At 35.5% G+C, this 22,155-nt stretch overlaps 1 protein-coding gene across 1 annotated transcript in view; it reads right to left on the bottom strand.

The window, feature by feature from the left end:
* The window catches only part of TTC27 (tetratricopeptide repeat domain 27), a 109,586-nt gene that overhangs the window by 19,239 nt on the left and 68,192 nt on the right, over positions 1-22,155 (bottom strand). The window contains exons 11-13 of the mRNA XM_079330060.1: positions 11,797-11,892; positions 9,588-9,710; positions 3,241-3,468 (exon numbers count right to left, since the gene is read on the bottom strand). Of these exons, the coding sequence (XP_079186186.1) occupies positions 3,241-3,468; positions 9,588-9,710; positions 11,797-11,892 (447 nt within the window). The remainder of the gene's footprint in view (positions 1-3,240; positions 3,469-9,587; positions 9,711-11,796; positions 11,893-22,155) is intronic.

A 22,155-nucleotide genomic window follows, 5' to 3' on the forward strand; every position in this document is an offset into this window, starting at 1 on the left:
AAGAGTATCAAGTTAACCAGTATTGCCTTTTACAGAAGTTCCATAATTCAGAAAATTATTAAACCCTAAGTACACTAACAGAACTTTTGCTGACAGCATTATGCTTTTTCAATGCATGCAGTCAAAACAAACCAGGACATTTTATAAGGTGCTGCAAAATCAGTCGAGGTAGTACTACCCTACAGCAATAAACTCAGCCATTTCTCCATTCTAACGCCAAGGTCAAAAAAAAAAAAAAAAAAAGAAAGCTTTTCTTGTTTTCTTGGGAAGTTTTTTTGAGAGACAAGGACATGGGGAAGAGGAAGAAGGGAAAAACAGGTTACATTAACTCTGTATTGCACAACAACATATTACTTCTTAAGGTGTTTAATATCTATATTCCCTAGTGTTTTGCATACTAGTTCTGCAGCAACTAACTCTGGTTCTCCTTAGGAAAGAATAATTAATATTTAAACACAAAAAACTACCTTAAAATTTTTTTGAAATAAGGAATTTTACAGGGTTGAGGATAACACTGTTGGTTCATATGCAAGGAGTTTTTACCTCTACAGACTAATGGCAAACTGAAACAAACATTCTTACTCATTCAGAAAATAAGCTCTCTACACTTCCAATTCATTTTCTTACCTCTGAAACAAAACTTATATCTGCTCCTGACTTAACTGTTATAAAATTTATAGTTCATCTGCTTCGAAGCATAGATCTCAGAATACAAAGGCATGAATACTGATCTTTGTCAGACCTGGCAGCCTGGTGGGCAATCTTCAGGATACTGAGAAAAGAACTGAACAAGCTTGACAATAAAGATACTCTTTTGCTCATGAGGGTGTAAGTGGACGGCCCACACCTGGAGCATGTGGATAAATAGGTGAAGATAGAATTAGCAACTACATCAGGCCTGGGCAAACATGAAAACTTACTTTTCAGCATTGTCAACCTGTCACTTTTATGATTCATAAACTCATCAACCAAGGAAGAAACTCCACATCAAGAGAAAACTACGTTTCTCAAATTTCAGAGAGCAATCCTAATAGTAAATAACCATATAGTCAATCTAACTTTTAAGGCTGTTTTGTCCACCAGCACTCCCACATGGCTGCTATCTCATTAACTCCCCTTTATCTTCTTTTTAGGTCAGTAACTTTCTGGATAGGAAAAGCAGGGGCAGAGACAGGAGCAATCAAGTATGAAATTGAAGGTTGGTTCCAAATTTATAGCTCAGGACAAAAGTTAAACAGTGCTTCTGTAAAGTGTGAGAGAAAAAACAGTCACAGCATGTGCTGAATAACAGCAGTACAGTCTCACTTCTAAACTTCTGCAGACTTTCACCACTGGAGAAGTGACCGTGGGAGCTCTTTAACCTCTGGAATTGTCTGTCAAGCCTTGCAAGATGCTTATAGTGAAAGTATATGAGAAACAAATCTGTCATCCACAGTCGTGTACTAGAACAAGTAATTCTGTGAGCAGCAGTGCTAATGAACATGAGTTTCAGGTATATTTGAACTGCAAGAATTTCATTTCTTTGTGGATTCCCTGAAGACTGACAGAGTGATTTGCTTACTCAGCAAACACCTGCCTCCAAGATCTCAACCACACTTGACCAGGCGGCTAAAAAGTACACAAGATTAAAAGAGGATTGCAAGAGAATGATTTCATCTATTACATATTATGGGGAATCAGTTGATACAGTCTAAAAATCTCTTCCTTCAGGAAGGTTTCTAATAACCACAAAAAAATTGGGATTTCTTTGTAACAGGGAGTCTTTGTTTACCTGACAAATTATTCACAATTCTGGGAAAAAGTTAATAAATTAATCAGTTAATATTTTCCTTGTGTTGAAGTCCTTGCATTTAGAATCAATTTCCACTCTGCTTTTCACCCACAAGATGGAATAGGAAACAATTCATTTCTGCAGTCACAGAATACAGACGAATTCAGAAGACAGTTAAGTCAATCTGCACTATCTAGCTGCTCAATCTGTTTGTTTGAAACAATTCAACTGAATCTTAAAAGAGCTTCCTAAGCAACAAGAGGAGGAAATGTTCACTTTCCTATATGGACTGGCCTATTTTTCTTGGATTTCCTTTCATTCTAAACTTCCTTTGGATAGGATACAAAATAAAAAAAGCATTTCAGCAGAATATTTCTCAGTTTTGAGCCCTGCAGGCCATCTTCTGAAGCCCTTTATTATCTGGAAGTCCTCCTCATTTGAATATAATTCCTATCTGAGTAATATATATTTTGCTGGCATTTTTGGTCATTTTCTTTTCCATTCTAAAGATGTTTGTAAGTTATCTGGAGTTCATTTGAATAAGAATAGGACTCTGATTCATTAGAATAAAGTACATCAGTGAAATACAAAAAAAGCTTTAGGAAAATGACTTGAAAGGCTGGAGGCCTTGAAAATTTTTCTAAAGCAAAAGTCCAATTAGTCACATGGAACTTAAAACAGCAGCTTCAGCAGTGACCTTTGTGGGGCAAGAAGGAGGAATACCTGCTTTTGCATGGACTTAGAAATGGCTATGAGGAGCACAATTTATATACACAAACAACCACAAAGCTTTCTTAACTTCTTAAGACCTTCCACAGGGTGAACCTCATTGGGATGGGATCTAGTGGCTGAGAAACTTGAACAAGATTAAAAGCTGTCTGCAGAATAGCTTGCAAAGATCAGCAAGAGCAACCAGCCTCATCAAGAGAACTCTTTTCACTGTGGTTTCAGTTTTGATGCATTGTTGTAATAGAAGCTACTGTCATCACAAGTGTGACACAGTGCTTCTCAGAGACTCCAGAACAAGACAGACCAGAACACTTGAAAAACATTTCTATGAAATATAGACATCAGAGTTTGTAACTCAAAGCCAGGACAAATTCAGACAGGGTAAAGGGATACTTTCATTAACATCTGCAGTCTTCTTGTAACTGTTTTGCTTTATACCTTGTTCATCATTTATTTGATGGTAATTATTATTTTGCAGTGGCTTCATCTCTTTGACATTTCTTTGAAAGAGCTCTACAGGCAAAGATTTACCTGCACACAAAGACTGGATGTAAAAGGATGTTTTCATTTCATACTACCATTTCTACCAGTCTTCCAAGTACATGGTGAAAATGTTGCTAAGAAAAGTAATAAACTGTTATTTTGACAACTTTGCCCAGAACCGTCTTTTACAGAAGTGCCACCATTCAAAACTGAACACATGAACTGAAACCAAAACCATTTGTGCATAGTTTCCCAACCTGCATGGGGTTGATCTGCACCGAGCGCTCAAAGCACTCCACGCACTCCCTGAACTCGCGGTTGCGGAGATGGAGGAGCCCTTTGGAGCGCTGGGCACGGGCGCTGCGGTGCCTGGAAAGCTCCCAGGCCTTGTCGTAATACTGGTGGTCTTTAAGAACATCACCAAGCAAACAGTATAGTCCTGGTGTTTCCTTCTTCTCTAACTCCCGCCTGAGTATTTCTTCTGCCTGTTAAAGAGCAAAGAGAAATCAGCACATAATGAGACTAATGATTTTCAGTTAATTACCCACCTGAGCAAATACTGCTTTAGCACCTTGCAATCATCAGCTGAAGATTAAGTAGGGCTAGTGAGGAAATGGTATCTTCATCTAACACAGCATCAAAGATAAAGTCTAGAAACAATCTGGTTGCAAACTGATGTTTAAAAAATACTTCAGCATAATATGGTGGATTTTGGTTTAACACAACAAGGAAAATTAAACCGTAAAAACAAGAAGCAGCTTACTCCTTTCTTTACATCTTAGGTATGTATTCTGTCCCAAGAACAAATATCAGTCCTGGACATCAAACTACAACTAATTCACAGCACAGTATCAGCAGCATCAAGCTATCTGCAGTCCTAGAAGTTTATAATTTTTCACATGTCCTAGTAAGTACTCTTGCAACAACTCTCCTTCCCTTTAATTACTCTTTTCTGAAAATAATGATTTCCATTCCATTACATCTGAAGACACATAGACTTTCATACTGTTAGATGCGGAAATTCCATGCTTTTATGTAAAATGCAGAAATTGTAAATTTATCTAAATGCTTGAAATAAAATATATTCAAAATATATAAAGCTTTTTGAAAAAGAAGACAAGCTGTGTCTTCCAGCCATCTATTATGGGCTGTAACTAACTTTCAAAAGCGATTTTCTCAGAGCCACTATCTCTACTCTAATAATATAATTATTGTTTCTCTTTAAAATAAGAGATAGTTTGCTTTCTGTGGCTTTTTGAAACCCACACTGGATAGATATCTGTTGTTCAGACTGAATTGTTACCTCAGCACCCTGCTGTAAAAATGTAACATACATAATTCACATCAGTATAATTTTTTTCTTAGAAATGATCTACTTGAACCATCTAAATCAAGAAAGATCCAACACAGCCTGCCACAGAATTCAAGTTTGACATTGTAACTCCAGTCATTCTTCTATCATAGCTTGCTTACCTAAAAGGAAATCTGACATCATCTCTGCATCTAAATTAATACTACTTTTCTTGTGTAAGAATTGCTTTCTTCAACCTTCAGACTACCTTTGAAGAAGAAAAGTCTTTTATTCCAATCAATAAAATTCATCAAACCTATCTGAAAATCATCTTTAGAAAAATGGCTATTTTACCTTGTTTTGAAATATTTAATGCAGAGCAACTTTAGCATCTCATTTTTACCATTATTTTTGTAAAGTGACAGTAAAGTATAAAAATATTTGAAGTGCACAAGTGTGAAGAAGGGTTTAGATTTCTAGAAGAGTCTTAAAACTAGCAAAAATAGAATCTCATTAAGACGAAAATTGGTGGCTAAATATTAGGAAAATAACTTGATGGCAAGCATTTTTAAGTGCCTGTGAAGCAGTTCTCTTTAAAAAGCCAAAGAAACAATGATTTAAAATTTAGAATTAGGTCAGCCAAAACACTAGAAAAATCTTGCCTAACCAGAAGACAGTACTTACAGAATCATAGAGTAGCTTCGTTTGGAAGAGAATTTGAATATCATCTAGCCCCAGCCCCCTTGCCATAAGCAGGGACACCTTCCATGAGACCAGGTTAATCAAAGCCCCATTCAGCCTGGATTCCAGGGATTTGGTTAGAGTGCAGTTTACTTCCTCTTAACTCCCTCCATTAGTTGCTATAACTTCTTAATAACAGACATTAAAGAAGATTTTTCTCTTCTAGAGCAGAGAGAGCTAAGTGCTTAATTTTTGCAGTAACCACATTAGACACCAAAAATAAGGTGGGGATTTTTCCCCATTCAGATAAAGAAACAAGACAGATATGTTGCTGTATAAGGAGATGCAAGGTGAAAAGTGCATAGCAAGCTGCTTCTTCACCACTTCCTCTGCAGGGCACTCCCAAGCTCAGATTGCTATCCTGTGGCAATGCCTAGACTAGGGAGACAACTATTCACTAATGGTATTTCACATTAAAGAGTATAAAAACATCATGTTCTGGTCTAAGCTTACAAGAATTCATTGCCAACATAAATACTTCAGCACACAGATAAAACAGAGAATTAAATAAGCAGAAGTCTGACTTTTTCTTCATCTGATTAGCTATCTGATCACCTCTTTGGCATGTTGCAAACATTTTTATTACTTAATAAAGGCTAGTACAAAGATCAAACTAGAAGAAAACCCCTGTGTTATCAAAATATTTGCCTTCTACAAAACTAGATAATACTCTAAAACTGGATTTCTCATTTTGCCTAGGAATGAGGGGGGGTGGTGGCAGCAGGGGGGGAAGAAAGAAAAAGCCATTCTCCTAACTTTGTGGTAAAATGTTTCCAAAAAAATCACATTTAATCTTTGCTAAGAACCCTGCTTCTGCAAAGACAAATCTTTCCTTAATAACAAACATTATCAAGAAACATTTTACACACAGTGCATTATTATATGTAAAAGAAATACAGCTTCTAGATATTTATTCTTACCCGTTAAATGGATACTCATTATTAATAGGCGTGTTTATAATTAAAAGTTATAACTAAATCTAATAAGATTTGATATTAAAATTATCATCTAAAATATAATTTAAAGAAAAAGAAGCTGTATAACCCTCACTGACTGAATCAGGTGCATTTATAACAACACTGTTTTTTCACTGCACAGTCTGCACCAGAGTGGATGAAATTCAATACTCACCTCAAAAGTCACTTGATTTAAACACAAGAAAGATTTAGGCTCTTATTTTGCCTTCCGAACTACTATGAGTGGTATGGGAATTAAACAGGCAACAATTCACAAAAATCTCCAATCAGTAAAGAGGGGCCTAGTTTAAACAAAAGGTGGGGCCTTTTCATTACTCACTACACAGACTCCTGGACACCAAGGTCAAGATTCATCCTGCAACTGGCTTCCCAACCCTAAACTTCCACTTGCCATCCCATGCACGCATTCTCATGTTTTTATTTTATATATATTTCCTATAAGACTCTATTCACACTGATCTACCAGCTCTGATATTTTACAATTCATTCCTTTGCTAGTTCAAAGTATTTCCTAAAAAAGTCTTCCTTTTTCTGCTTGGCTAACAGAGAAGTAGCATGAAGGAGCAGAACAGAGGAGCATGGAAAAAGGCAGTGAGAGAAAATGAAAAAGGCTCTCTGCTTTTCATTTCATCTTCCCTGTTATTTCATACAAGACCTTGGGTGAGCCATTTACTCCTTCTTAGCTTTGTACACAAGTGCTTATCTGCCTTCTACAACTGTTACTGTATACAGTGGAAACTAATCAAGTTCTTGAATAATCTCATGCACTTACTGTGTAGTACTGCTTCACATCTGAAAAGCCATACCTGACTTTAAATGTGGACTTCTGAGATCTTGCCATAATTGTGCTTCCTCACTCAAATGTTTTGAGGTATCTGTGTCATGCAAGACAAGAAAAATAATCCTGTAGAATGTGGTTTGCTGGGGTATGTTGGTCTAAAACCAGACTCTGTATCATGCTGTATACTCTCATGAGATGATGGAATGGAGACAGAGCTGAAAACAGGCTGCTGTAAGATGGAACATCTGATGCCAAATGGCAGATCTCACATATCTATCAAAGGTCAGCAGCCACCATGTTACAGAGTTCTTGCAAGGGAGAAAGGCCTCACTTAAACTGGAAGAACTGAAAAATCACATCTCTGGTCCATCCTCTCTTCTTCTTTTAGCAGAGAAATAGTACCATTTTTAGGTGGAAGAGAACTCTTACACCTTAAAGTTATTCAGTGTTAATAATACTTGAGAACTCTGGGTCCCTCTCACAGTTAAAAGAAGGGAGAATGGCATTTTTCAATACCAGCTCTCACTACACATCAGGAGATGTCTCCTTTTGCAACAAGTTTGTTAAAGGAATACAATGAGTAAAATACTATAGTAAGAAAGCCACAGCAGCTATCAATATACTGTGTATTCAGGTTTTACAATAGTTTTTTCCCTTGTTCTGTGCCATTTTGCTCACTGCTCTGCACTTTATTACTCTTCTGTTGATTTATGATATAGTATTAGATACTTCTACTTTTGTTCAGGTTATAAAACAAACGAATATAGAGCCATATCTAGTAACAGTAACACATCTTAGAAAAAGTTTGCTAAATATGAGTGACATCTTACTGCTACATGGCCCTGTTATAACCTAAAGAACTATGTATTTTCTAACAGCACAATGTGGAGCTTCACATGGCCTTATCTATATGCTCTGTTTCTTTACTGGCAGATAATTCCAAAATAGAAAGAAGGGATTACTTTGATGTGTAAGTACTCATCACATTGGTATTGCTGATATTTAGTTTTATTAAATTTTTCAGGATTTAAATTCAGTATTTTTATATAAAATCATTTGTGAATGAAAAACATACAGAAGTTTATTAAATAGAGTTTGTTCTCTTGCACAGATATACACTAAGCTCATTAGTGACTTGGATATTTAGTGGCCAACATAATGCTCCAGTAGATTTTTTGTGCATTTCCACAAAAATAACTACCAGATTTAAAAACATCAAAACACTTTTGGTAAATATAAGCAGTTCAAACTCTGGACACTTTGCAGTAAAGAGCACAGATATTCATTCCCCTCAGTGCACAGCTACATGTTTCTAATTTTCTGTCTTCTTTGGTCCAAAGCTAGCTTTTTTTCCAGCAATACTGTTATTTCATACTTACACAGCATTTTCTGTTTTTCGAAGCACAGCACAATCCCTCATTCTGAAAGCATTTCTAAGCAGTTTCCTGTGTCAGATATCCTGTCCTATTCTCCAAGTGCCATTTTCATAACTCCCTAAGGGCAGTTTGTGAATGCAACTAGGACAGAATGCATTTCCAGGAAATGGAAAATACTGACCTCTATTTCTCCACTGAACTGAGAAGATTGTGATATTAGCATGCTATCCCCAAGGCATGCATAATGTGGCACAGAATTTGCCAGTAAGACATATCTGTCAGTTTATAAAGAACAAAATCTAAGCTTTGGTGCATGACAATTAGAAAAAAACATGCAAGTATAAGGCATTCTGCTTTTTTTGTATCAATGGAAATTATATATCACTATTCATTAACCTTCAATTATATCAAACCATAGTCTTTGTGCTTGTGGTATCATAAAGGAACATGTACATTCATACATTTAATGCTACTATGTACTAAACAGAGGCAAAGGAAGGGAAGAAAAAACCCCCTATTTTTGCCTGAAATTGAGTATTTCTGAATATTTAAATACAGTCAGAAAACACTGCTTGATAGCATAAGTTCCTGCTACAGCCTGTGTGAGAGTTTGCACCACAAAGAGAACACAGCTAAAGTTACATGCAAGTAGGCATTGCTTCCAGGTATAATTTTCTAAAATCCTCCTACCATTGCTCTAATAGTAAAAGCAAAATATTCAACAATAGGAAGGCTAAAATAGCCTCTTACCAGCAATTTTAAACAGTTATGTCACTGATAGGTAGTTAGGTGATGGCTTTTACTTGTCTTTGGAGCTGATCACATACAGTTATAGCAGTGCTAAAGTAACGATGGAGAAGTTCAGGAAAACATCAACACAGACATAACAAGTAAAGCTTTTAATTTTACACCACTTCTTGTCTCAAGTGTTTGATTCTGTAATTTGAATATGTTAACATGAAGTAATTAAACACATCAAACACTGATGTTACTCTATCTAAAGTGTTTTTTAAAACTAGAGCTAATAGTTTGAAATCAAGAAGATTAATATCCTATCCAGACAAAATTTCATGACTCCATGATGGATGACTGCAACAGCTTTCTTGAAATGCCCACATTGCTGTCTGTCCATAGTAGTTAATTGAATTATCCTTGAATGTTTTCAAGGATCACTATCACAATCATCTCGCATCTCAAGTGGCTCCTTATTTACCAACTTCTGTTTCATGTGGCTATTACTCCAAGTCATTTTTTTAGCATTCACGGGTTATGACAAGCTCTTATGCCATGTGTTCATTTTTCCAAAGCACATTTTCCTGTGATGACACCCCTGCAGAAGTGAGTGTCATTAGTGATTTGCCAGCTGAAGCCAGACAGTCCTTCCCCCTGCAGATGCTATTTCAAATGGGATCTTAGCTATATGAAACATTTTTCTTACCTTCCCATGTTGTCCTGCTCTTTCATAGCAGATTACTGCATCTTCCCACATTTCCAGCTCCTCAAATATTTGTAAGGCAGAGCTGGTACATCCCAGCTCAAAGAGTAAGTTTGCAAGCTGGCGCTGTAAACATAAGAAATTCCACTTAATTGAAAGTAGCAAATAATGTCTACAATTTTAAAAGATGTTAGAGGCATTTCTGACATCAACAAGAAGCAGACAGATAATATGGAATTATTCTCCTGAAACTTCAGGTTGGAACCTCAAACAGTGTACATACCTCAAAACCCCCTCATCAATGGAATAAAAATTGTTATACTTTGAACAATTTAACATTATCATACAAAACCAGAAATAGACATGGTAAGAATGAATTGACAGAGATGAACTTTCAGCCCATAAATGAGGCCCATGCAGCTGGAGAACAGCTGCAGCATGATGTTGGGAATGCCAAGTGGGAAACAGAGGCCAAAGAAGGGAATTAAAGCCCCTTCTAGCAATGCTTTGTCACAGTAATCTGCACCTGCGGAGAAACAAAGACAGAGAGAAAGGCTCTGATATAATTCTGTTCAGTAATGTGAGAAATCTGTTTGACTGTCCCAAACAGCCATTGTTAAAGGGTGTTGGTTTTCACCCAAACCAATATTGGATTTCAGTTTAGGTTCAACTCCCTAGCTGATGTTTCCTCACTGTTCAGTCAGCCTCTTTGTTATTTCAAATTCAGCTATTATTTCAGTGCACTAAGGAAAATAAATGAGTAATGTCTTCAACTGGAAAACAAACATAGCATGTTTTCATGACTTTGAAAAGTTGTGTTTGGTTTTTATTTTTTAAGAGAAGATTAAAATTGCAAATAGGTTTTAACATTTGAAGGAAGGGTAACTTATGTACTACGTGTGACAGATAGACAAATAGGTTAGCAAAAACAAATGAGAGCATTCTCTGTATGGACAGCTACTTGAGCTATGATACCCCACAGAGTTAACCTCTGCAGTGAACTAGGTGATCCTGAATGGACTCCCTGAAAATCTCTACATATGTCATGAACCTATCCTTATTCGTTTGGGTTCAGTATCTGTTGCAAATCCAAGGAGTTACTAGAGGGGAACAGATAAGTAGCAAAAAAAATTAACATCTGGCTACAACTCTTTGATGTAAATATGTATTAAACTCTGAAAACCTCTTTGTTAGCTTGATATTATTCAATTAGGAAAAAAACATTTGCCATTTTCTAAACCTAAATCTCATTAATGTTTAATTAAAGTTTCTCAGTTACAATTGGTAAAATTTATGTATGCAATGTATCTTCATTACTATACAAGATTGAGTAATCTTTCATTATAAATTCCTATTTTAGCATTTCTATCTTTGACTTAGAAAACTGACTTGGATTGAAAATGCTACTTTGACAACTGGAAATGAAAACCATATTTGATGGTTATATTGCAAGTACCTGTTGAAAGGTTATGTAGAAAACTTGAGAATGCTCGGAGAAGATATGATTGGTTAAAACAACATGCACTGAGACTAGAAATGAAAAAGGAATAAAATATCATTAAAAGTAAACAGACATGAATACCTTTGGAGGTATGCAATATTTACAATTTTCCTGAGCTTGTTAAATACAGCATCATCAAATAAGACTTTAGTGTATAGATTTCTGTTCTAGAAAATTAAGATGAACAGTGTAGTTAAGGGTGTAAAAAAATCCTGTCATTACTAGCAAAAGAGAGGACTATCTCAAAAGAAAAACTTTCCCAGCTCAAGCTCCTCAGTGTACTATTGACTCTCAACTTGGCTGATTTCACCATGATCAACTTCCCAACGTGAGCTTTAAAAGACAAGGAAAATGCAAATAACAGTAGCCTAAGTAAACTAGTAATAAAAGTTATGACAAGTGGCAAGTTTATTTTAATAGGAGATAGGTTTGAGGATTTCAAGTTTTAGTCCACTTTGTACTGGAGGAAAAAGGAAAGTAAAGAATTGCACTAACAAGCAATTACTCCTGTGCATGTCAGAACAAGACATCTGAAAGCAAAGCACAGTAGAACTTAATTTCTCTCCAGAAACACCTGGTGTATGTTAGGTTATGTCTTTATTTCTACAATGTTTCAGCTCAAGGTCGCACCACACTCACTTGACTTGGAGTGACCAAACATCAAAAATAACCACCACAGACTTTAAACATTGAAATGGGATTGTTTCACACCTGTATGGCCCAATGTGGAGGCACCTGACAACAGTAGAAAATCTTCATACGTTCAGATACTGATGTATTTGTATTTTCAAACTGGTCTGCAAGTGCCTGTAAATGCAAAGTATAGCCTGATTTAGTATTTACTTAGATTTAGATCAACTTAAACCCCCCACAAATCCAAAGTATTCAGAATATTAGGCATTTTTGACATAATGGAGAAATTATAATCAATTATAATCAATACTAGGAATAAGAAACAAATTTACAATCCCAAGCAAACACTTGCAGAGTCAAACTGCATCAACTATTGAAGTGACTCTGCCTAATGCATTTCAATCCTTAAGCTAGTTTCCCCCCAAGATAGAATTGATGTGCTTTAGGCATGACATTTCTTATTAAAAAGAGAAAGACAAACATATTATAGTGGACCATGGTTTTGGAAACAGTTCTAATACAGAATAAATTATTGTGACTTGCCATACAATTCAATTCAGGCTATTTTCTTTTCTTTTGGTGGAGCTTTGGATTATTGAAATATTTTCTTTTGAAGCCCTTTGAAAGAGAATGGCAACTTGCACAGAGAAAAACTGCACCACTAGTTTTTTTCTCTGAAAATCCACTATGAAGTTATTTAAATCAAAATTCAATTGTAAAAAAGAGATATTAGAGGAGGCTACTGCCAGAAAAGTTGTTAGAAATTTTAAGAGGGAGAAACTCTCCTCAAATGCCAGTCACCATTAAGTAGCAAATTTAAGGAGAGCATATAAATAAGGGAATATTAAATTACTTCTGTTCATATGGTTCATCTATCAAAGTCTCTTTAATAACTCAGTCAAAAATTTACACAGTTGAAAAAAAAAGCCTGTGCTACATAGATCAGAATTTTCTCAGCTTTCTGAAAATGAGTGCAAAGATTGTCAAGCAAAAGGAAAAAAAAAATTATAGGATCATTTTTTCTTTCTAAACCCAATTGTTGATACCAATATTGCAACTGACAGCTGCAAAAAAATCAATTCTGTGACTCAAACTACTAAGCATCTTGTAATTGCTATTAATGTTAATGGGATTTACTAAGTGGATTCATTCTTTTAATAAGAAAAGAAATCACAACATGCTGCAATAATTTTGGCTCTAAATTGATGCTTAACCTCCTAATTTTAAAAGCTAATGTTTCACATATGTCATCTAATTCACATTCTTTTTCACAAAATTATCTCCAGAGGTCTGTTCCTACAGATCATCCAGAAACCTATGCCAAGCAAATGGGTGAGATGTATTTGTAGTAAGGAAAATGAAATGACACACTAATAAAACTGCATTTCTTTACACAGTTTCAGGCAATCCAAAAGAGTCAGATTAAAATAAAACTTTTAAAGTAGTATTACTTAATTTTAGAACTTATTTGAATACAAACTATATAATACATTATATTTCTGTTTTAGTTGTGCTGAAATATTCTAATGCAATGCAGAAGCACATTTTTCTATACTCTATTGTAACAAAAATTAAACCAAAAATTTGTCCAATTCTTCGGTTACTCATTTTATGAGACCAAACAGTGTAGTAAAATACAGTTGAAAAATTTTTAAACAATAATTGCACTAAGCCTTAGAAAAGCAGGAAACTCCTAAATATGTCCTGCAAAACAATCTTCTTGAGAATAGGAACTGAAAGGCAAGAAATACTTTAAGTGAATCAAAATAGTCTTTTTCTTTTCTTTAACTTTTTGCCTCCCCCTTTTCTAATTTCTATTATTCCTAGAGAAAAATTGAAAGAAAAACATTTTTTCAGAAGAATGCATTTTATTTTAAAACGTGCCCATATCTTTTCTACACCTCACAAGCAGAAAAGTCTAATGTAAGTGACATTGTTAACAAGTAGAATTTTCCCCCTTTCCTCTTCAGAGTTCTAACAAAAACTGAACATGTAGGCAGAACTTAAGAATATTATACATTCCCTAGAGAAGTAAATGGCAATGAATTTAGAAGTCCTAAAAATCTGTGGTTAATGCACTCTTTAATACTTTGAACAAATAAATTCAGACAGTTCTGCTTACTACTGAAGTATAGGACATAAGTTACTCAAACTTTGAATTCAGTGTTTCTGAAAAATGCTTGAAGAAATAAAATTTGGGTTGTATAATGGCCACAAAATGAGAACCCAAACATTACTGCACAGCTAATATCTAACAGATATTAGATCACAGAACAATAAATAATAAATTCAAAAAGTGAGCACTATCAAGCAGTCTTTTTCATGAACAACCTTCAACATTAATACGCTGTAATAAGAAAAAGTATGTAAATACAGAACACTTGCAATACAGGCAGATGTAAGATTTTGTGACTTAGTTTAACTTGAGACTCAGATTCCTGCCTTACAAGCTGTTAAATAGAAATATAGAAGAAACCAATTAAAATTCACAATTCTAAATGAGTTCTTCCACAAGCAACATTTTAAAAAGTTAACAGGTTACCCTCCCATCACGTAGCACAACCTTTTCCCAAGCCTTAAACTGTCATAGCAATCAGTTCTAAAGTCAAAAAACACAATACAGAGACACATTAATCTAGTCTGGAAACAACAAAACCAGACAGTTTTGATGGAATTTTATATCATGAGCAAAGACTACACTATTGCCGCATGAAAGTAGGAAAAGACAGCTCTAGAAACTACAAGGCATTATCTCCACCTCTGACTCCAATCTGCTCTGAGATTAAGTAGTACAATAGGCAGCCTGTTTAGGATAAGCATACCATGTTAATTTGAAATGATCACAGTAGAGCTTTTATTATTTTACTTATCAACTTTTGTCTAACCACTTTTCTAATTAATCTCAGCTGGCAATTATCCACGACTTGAGTACACTAAGACTTTTCCCTCCTTGGACATAATTTTCCTATGTTCATTCCCATTGTATATCCTTTGCTTCCATGTTCACTAAGGTCCTCATCATAAAACACTAGCTTTGATCTTCAAGCCTGACCAAATTTCCATCTTTTCATCCACTCCACATGTTTTACCATCCTTATCTTCTTTTTTTCTTTTTAACCAGACATTATTTTTGCTTAATCTTTGAAAATACCATTACACCCTTATGGTTTCTGAGTTGCCATTTTTCCACAAAATTTTACTGATTTATTTCTCAACCTTCTTACAGTGCAGTTTTTAAATGTTCATCCAACTGGTCTGAAATCCTCCCTCAAAGATTTGTTCCTTTTGTTAAAATAAAATCTTCAGACAGCTTTTTGCATCTAAGGTAAATAAATGGCAAACTTTCATATGCTTCTTTCTATTCTTAACCACTTTATTCCAGATGTAATAGTTTACTTGCTTTAAAAAACGCCACTTACTATGTAATACTAACTACACGCAAACACTTCTTCCCATCCATTTCACCTGAAGGATGTCGTGATCCAGGCTTCTTCAGGGGAAAAATCCCCCTGCAACCAAACAAAAAAGCCTCAAATTCCTATCCTTTGAAAAGAGCAGGATATTTAATACTTGTCCAAAAATTACTGGAAACAGCATAACACTTTGCTTGTGCAGCAACTACTTAATTCCATCTGGATCTCCCACCTCAAAAACACTGAAGATACAACTACTCAAGACTGAATTTAACATTGTGGCCCAAATAAAACATCTCCATTTTATCCATGCAATTTCATCTCACTTTTTCCCAAGTTTTCATATCAGAAACACACAGTGTGACTGCACCACTTTTTCCTTTACCTCTCTTTTCCAACAAGACCATTTTCCAGTTTTGTTTCAGTCACAACTGTTCCACCAGGATTTCCTTCATCTGTGCAACAGCTTGCTTCACAGCCAGTGTCAATCATCATAACTTGTTTGTTTTCCTGTCTTGTCCTACTGCTAACCAGGCATCCAGCTGTTTTCCACCAACCACACCCTATTAAAAAATGCTACTTTTTACCATGTTAGTACCTGACCATTTGCTATGCACTTACCAGTACTGCTATCTCCACCTTTCTTATATTTCCTCCTACCCTTTGATTTATCCTGGTACCCTTGATATTCCTCTTTATTTATGATTTTATAGGCAGGAAGATTAGATAATGTTTTGCTAGACTTCTGCTTCTCAGTCTAGAAATCTTGTCAGGCTGCCAGAATCAATCCCTAGTTAATACTTCTAGGACTCCAGCAGGGATGGTTGACCCAGGAAGTCCTCTCTACATAAATGCTCACACCAGCCATAAATGTCTATGTTTATCCATCACCTAATCCCAGCTGACATGGTGACTGTGGCATTATCTTGTCCTGCTTTTACTCCACTCTAGCACCTCTAAGCTGTCCTTCTTCTCACATGCTTTTACCATATTTGACATGAATTTAGTTTAGTTGGACGAATGGGAAAATGCCTTTCAATCTTTTCTAACACAGAAACTCCAGACACACTTTTCATGAAATTCTTGTAATTCTAGGATTCTTTTTCTCCCCTTTCTCCCAAGCCTGAAGACTCCCTCTGAAATACCCCACAAATAACCCTGACCTTTCCATGCTTTGCCTAGATAACCACTTTATATTTTCCTTGTGCTTTTTCCATTTCTGTACATTACCTCTAGATGATCTATGAGCAGCAAGCTGGTGTCACCACTCTACTGCTCTTGTACTCCAGCTATTCCTTTAGCTATTTACACAACCTATATACTTGTTAAAGTACTAAAGTATGGACACCAGCTGTGGGACTGCCTGGTGGGTCATGGCTTCGTGTCAGGCACACAAGTGCCTGACAGCACCATGACACAGTTGGAATTGCTCAGCTGCTTGGAAGAAAGGTGTCTGAATACAAAGGGGACAAGAGGTAAAAATACAACTGCAGGGAAAACAAACGGGCTGTCTCATCCATACTATGGTTCCTAAGAACTTAGCAGGTGTATAGCTCAAACTGAGCTGAGCTCACAGTTGTTTACTCAAAAAAGAAGTAGAGCAAAGCTTTGTAAAAATAACAGCAGTGACGTGTAACTCTGGTTGTGGAATTACACAGCTGTTATTTTATTCATAAGCTTACTTCAAAAATTATGAATGAATAGGAAAATTTATCATCAAAAAGCTATTTTGATTTCCTGCCTCAGAAGTCAATCTCAAAGTTTCTACTGTATTTATGAAACAAAAAGTGGGCATTTTTTTAAGCTTATGGAACATTCAGATCTTGTGGACCCTGTAATATGTACAGACTTCTGTAAAACTTTCAGAGATTCACTGATAAATTAATTCAAACTTTCATGCAATTTAAGAATAAACTAAAGACAATTAATTCTAAATGCTTTAAAATATTTATTTTTGGAGGCAGTGATATCAAGATATTTGTTTAACAGAAAACCTACAAAATTCTTGACATTTCAAAACATCAGTTAGTGTTATTTTTCATGTTGTCTTTTGCCAAGTTACATTTTCTAACAATAGTGTGAAAAATGCTGTAGAAGAAAGAACTACAAATTAATCTGGGATGTCATTTATAACAGTAGCTGTGGCAACCTTGTTCCACAATAGTGCACACTATAATATATAAACACAGAAAATTACTAACAAAACCTCCATTCTCCCTGAAGAACATATAAATAATGTGTCAAAAATTGAGATACTGTGTACATATCAGATAACAGGTGACAGAGAAAATTAAATATGGAGAATAGTCAGAATTTTTTCAACCTTCTTTCCTCTGAATTAGGTATTTCAAGCTTTTCTAGTACAGTAACTATTTTAGTACCTTGTGGATATGTAATTAGATATTAAGTTACACTCGTTTGATAATCTTGCTTTAAAAAAGCTTTAAACCCCATATTTACATTTCAAACAACACATTTATTTCAACAGCTCTTTGTCAACCCAAGAGCTCCTGTAACCAAGACCAGCAGGACAAACGGAGACATATGCAGACGTCTACAATCCAATGCTCAAACTTAAACTACCAGTGAAGCAATGTCAGTAAAGTTTTGCTTAGTAGGAGAGTGTAATTTCTGCTCTATTCCAAACTTCATGAGAGAGATTATGATGAAATAGTGATTATTTTATTGATTGCCAACTTTATGACTAGAGAAACAGATATGAAACCAGTTCATTGGGTCATATCACATTTAACCATCATTCAAAAAAGCATTTTAACAGTTCAGATGGAAGTTCATTGCTTGGAAACTAAAATGACTTAAAGGAAATAATGAGCTATCCTTTTAAATGATCACAGATTATATTTTTCTGTTAAACAATGAAATGATCTCTGAATAGTTAAGAACTAAGGCAATCAAACACACAGCAAAAACCATTAAGCAAGGATGCATTTCAACATCAAGAAGAAACCTCCTCCTCATTTATCTAATTTTCAAAGTGGAATTATGACATTAAATACTCAAGGAAAATTTATTACAGTGATCACTATTATAAATTGTGATTTGCAATTTGTGGAAGCTTAAACAGACCATTTTTTACACTGTGCAAAGATGCCAAGTTGAAAACCGCTACTTACTGGAGATTTTACATTATTCACATTCTCAGGAGGATAAAAACGGTCTGTGAGAACTCTGCAGAAATTAAATGCTTAAAAGCACAAAAATATTCGCTCTTCTTTACACCTCATTAAAATAAAAGTCTTAGTTTCATTAAAATCTTATAGCTTTGAAGACTTGTGGTTTTGCTTATTTTGCAAATTCACTCTCTTATTCATTTTTCCAATCAAATTATGGCTTGTTAGGATTGACCTCAATTGGTGTGTTTATTTAAACCAATTAGAGGACTGTGTATCACACCACTCCCTAGGAACTAACAACTGTTTAAAATTTAGGAAAACTAAATTTACCATGTTGTATAGCACTGACTGCCTACTTTGTGTTGCAAATGAAAGGCTACAGGGTGTCTGGAACACAGGAACTGCAAAGATTTCAGGATGCTTCACAGAGAAAAACTACTAACACGGTAATGAAACTTGAAACAAAATTAATTGAAGCATTCAAGTAGAAGACTTTAGGATTCAAGTTTTCAAACCTAAGTCTGTTTGCATTGAAAGCAATGTTTTACCTACTTTGCTCAATGCTTTGGTAAAAACGTCTTGATAGTATGCAGTCACTCCACTGTCAGAAAACACAATGCTCACTGACCCATGTTATTCCTGGGTCCACAAGTGGAAAATGGTCCCAGTTTCTAGCAGCTTTACACACAGAAGGAAAAATACTGATTTCCTTTAACTGAAATGAAAACAAAAAATTTCTATGCATATTCCCTCAAATTAGGGTAATCCCCTTTTAAACAGGAGACTAATCCTCAACTAATACTTTGCTTATTTTTCCCTCCAACCATAAACTCAATGGAGAAATCTCTTTTATCTGTAAAAACAGGAGGTCTTCTGGTACTGGATTCATCACTATCCACCCCACAGCAATGTTCTAGTAGCTCATTTTGATGGATTCTCCAGTTAAGATGCTCCAGCTCTCAAGGCTGTATGTCCCAAGAGCACTGAGTATGCACAAGGAACATGGATTTTCCTCTGCTATCTCCTTTTTCCTTCTCCCCACTAAACAGCTAAAGTAACTCCTTGGCACCAACAATGCCTCACCAAATACTTAAAAGCTTCAAGTTTCTAGGCTGAGGGGACTGCTAGTAGAGGCTTTTTCAGGACAGCTTCTCTGTGGCATCTGCACACAGGGCTGATTTCACTGTCAGCACTTGACTTGAACCTGAGAATAATGCAGTATTCTCTCCAAGACAGATTACAACTAGAGAATTTCCTATCATGGTTCAAGTTTGGTGCATTTAAAGTCATTATTCCCTTTAAAAGCATAAGCAAATAAACTTTTTTTTTTAAACAAAGGTTGCGTCAATTTTGTGGCAAAGGAGAAACTTGCTTGTAGCCTTTAATAAAGATCTGACTGTTCTTGCACCAGAAACCTCTGTTTTGCTGCAATCTTTCCTTCCCAGCCCCATCAGGCACTACAATAAATTTTTATAAGACAGTTACATCAAGCACTGTGTTTTGTAATATATATATATATATATAACAGATATATTCTTTGAGAGATGCAGCTCTTCCTCAGAAAAGCCAAGAAAGGAAGGGGATAGTCAAGCTAAACCCTTTAATTTAATAATTTTTCTCTGCAGTATATAATTGTTAGTTTGGGTACAGTCATAAACTTTCATAACTGTGACTCATGTGATCTATCCAACTGGAACACCCTGCCCACAAAGAATAATCTATCAGAAATATCCTGTATTTTTCTATTGCTGGTAGAGTTGAGTTTACCTTCCATATAGCAGATATTTGCATTTTGCTGATAGTAAATTGTGCAATAATATATATATACACAAGCAATTTAAAAAAATAGTCAAAGTATATGTCAATAGCAAAAAAAAAAAAGCCTCACTCAAGCTTTAATGTAAAGCATAAGTAAACATACTAGAAATAAATATTCAAAATAAACATTTACATATGACAAAAACAAATTTACAACTTAGGAATTTGATGGTCATTTTTGAAACAACAACTACTTCAAATAAAAAAATAATTTCAGAGGAAAAGTTGTTAAGACCTTGTTTTTAATTGCAAGCATTCAAACATCTACAGCTTCCTACCTAGAGAAGACTGGAGAGGTATTCTGTCACAGAAACATCGTAGCAAAGAACAGCACAAAACAAAACACTGTGAATTCACGTAACTGTTTTGGTGCAAGTGCATTTGGTTTTGGTGCAGTCACACCAAACGTAATTCTTTCTCGTTACTAAGATACCTGGAAAAAGGAAAGAAAATCATGTCTAGTCTTATCTCGTTACCCATAACCTGAAATCATAGAAATTCTGCTGTTTTAATTGCTAGAAGCTCTTTTTTCAGTAATAGAAATATTCAATTTATCATGGGATTTTTTCACCCATTAACTCTTTTGCTGTTATCTGTTTTTCAATGATTTTCATTCATTTGAAAACTTTGAGAACATCTTTACTTATTTGGGGAAGGGGACAGGAGTATAATGTTCAGTCTCTTCTGTCCTGGATCCAGCCACAATGCCTTAGATAACATCTTGGGACACCCATTGTTTTCCCTTCTCACAAGAAAAAAAGTATTTTTTCCTAAGAATAGCTGCCCTATACAATGAAACCTTGATAACCTAATTGACTGATACCCAGTAGTTTCTGTTGAAAAATTACTTGGCAGGAAATAAACATTCTTCCAGTAGCTGAGCCTGACCCAGCAACCATACAGTGTATGATGGTAAGTACATTAGAAATATGACACACGGGCAAAGCGTTTAAACTTTAGCTATCCAAAAAGAAAGCAGTCACATGTAAAGAAATCTGTTTTCAATATATGTATTTTCTTGAAAGACATCCAATCCAGTTCTTCACTTGTTCCTGAAAAGCTCTCTACACATCAGAGAAAAAAAAAAACCAAACCCCCTATAATTCTGTGTTAGTGATTGATCTACTCATCAAAGAGGAAAAATAAACATCTTCAGTAACAACTGGTTTGAAATCAGTTCAATTTTCAGTGAAAATGAAAACACTCTAAATGCATTAAATGTTCTATGCCTGATTGTATGACATATTCAAATAGAAGTGTATCAAGCTCCCCTGAAGCTCTTTACCAAAGGAGGTATCCACAAAAACACAGTTCTTTCCACAACTATACAGCCTGTTTGGCACACAACTGACCAAAACAACCAGACCAAACGAAAAATTTTTCAGTCAGCTGGACTAAGTTTTATGGTCTGTGCTGGTTGCTCACACTGAACTGGTTGATGGACAGAGACAAGGCAACAAAGAATCTTCTGCTACTTCACAGAAGAGCAACTGGACTTACAACACTAAAAACTTTGCCCAACAAAACCATAGACTATAGAAACAAAGAAACAGTCAGGATAACATGTACACCCTTTACTCAACAGTCTTCAATTGCTTAACTGAGGACCATCAACTCAAGTGGTACCACTCTTGCCTTGGAGGCAATTTTCTTGCAGATCTGCAGGAAGGGGTCATGCTTCTGCCAAAGGAACGTTGGCACTTTGCTTTCCAGCTAACCCTGTTTTACTTGAGATACTCTAGCCTAAACCAAAGGGAGAGTACTGAAGGAAAAATTAACTCTTCCACCAGCAGCTGCCACCACCTACTTTCTGCTACCATTTTTTTTCCAGGGGAGATAACATGAGTCCAGGAGTCTGCTGGGCTTCTGGCCACTCATTCAACCCTCAGCCTGCACCATTAATGGAGAGCAGAGGGAAGAAGTAGATTTCATACCAGAGAAAAGGGCAAGGTAGAGCTTGGGAGCTCCTGAAATAGTTCAAGTTCACACTATAATTTGGCATTTTTGACCTTGTAAGTGTCTGAACCTGCAACATTATTAATGACCTTGGTTTGCATGCATTTCACACAGGG

This window comes from Erithacus rubecula, assembly GCF_903797595.1.
Source record: "Erithacus rubecula genome assembly, chromosome: 2".
NCBI classification, from domain to species: domain Eukaryota; kingdom Metazoa; phylum Chordata; class Aves; order Passeriformes; family Muscicapidae; genus Erithacus; species Erithacus rubecula.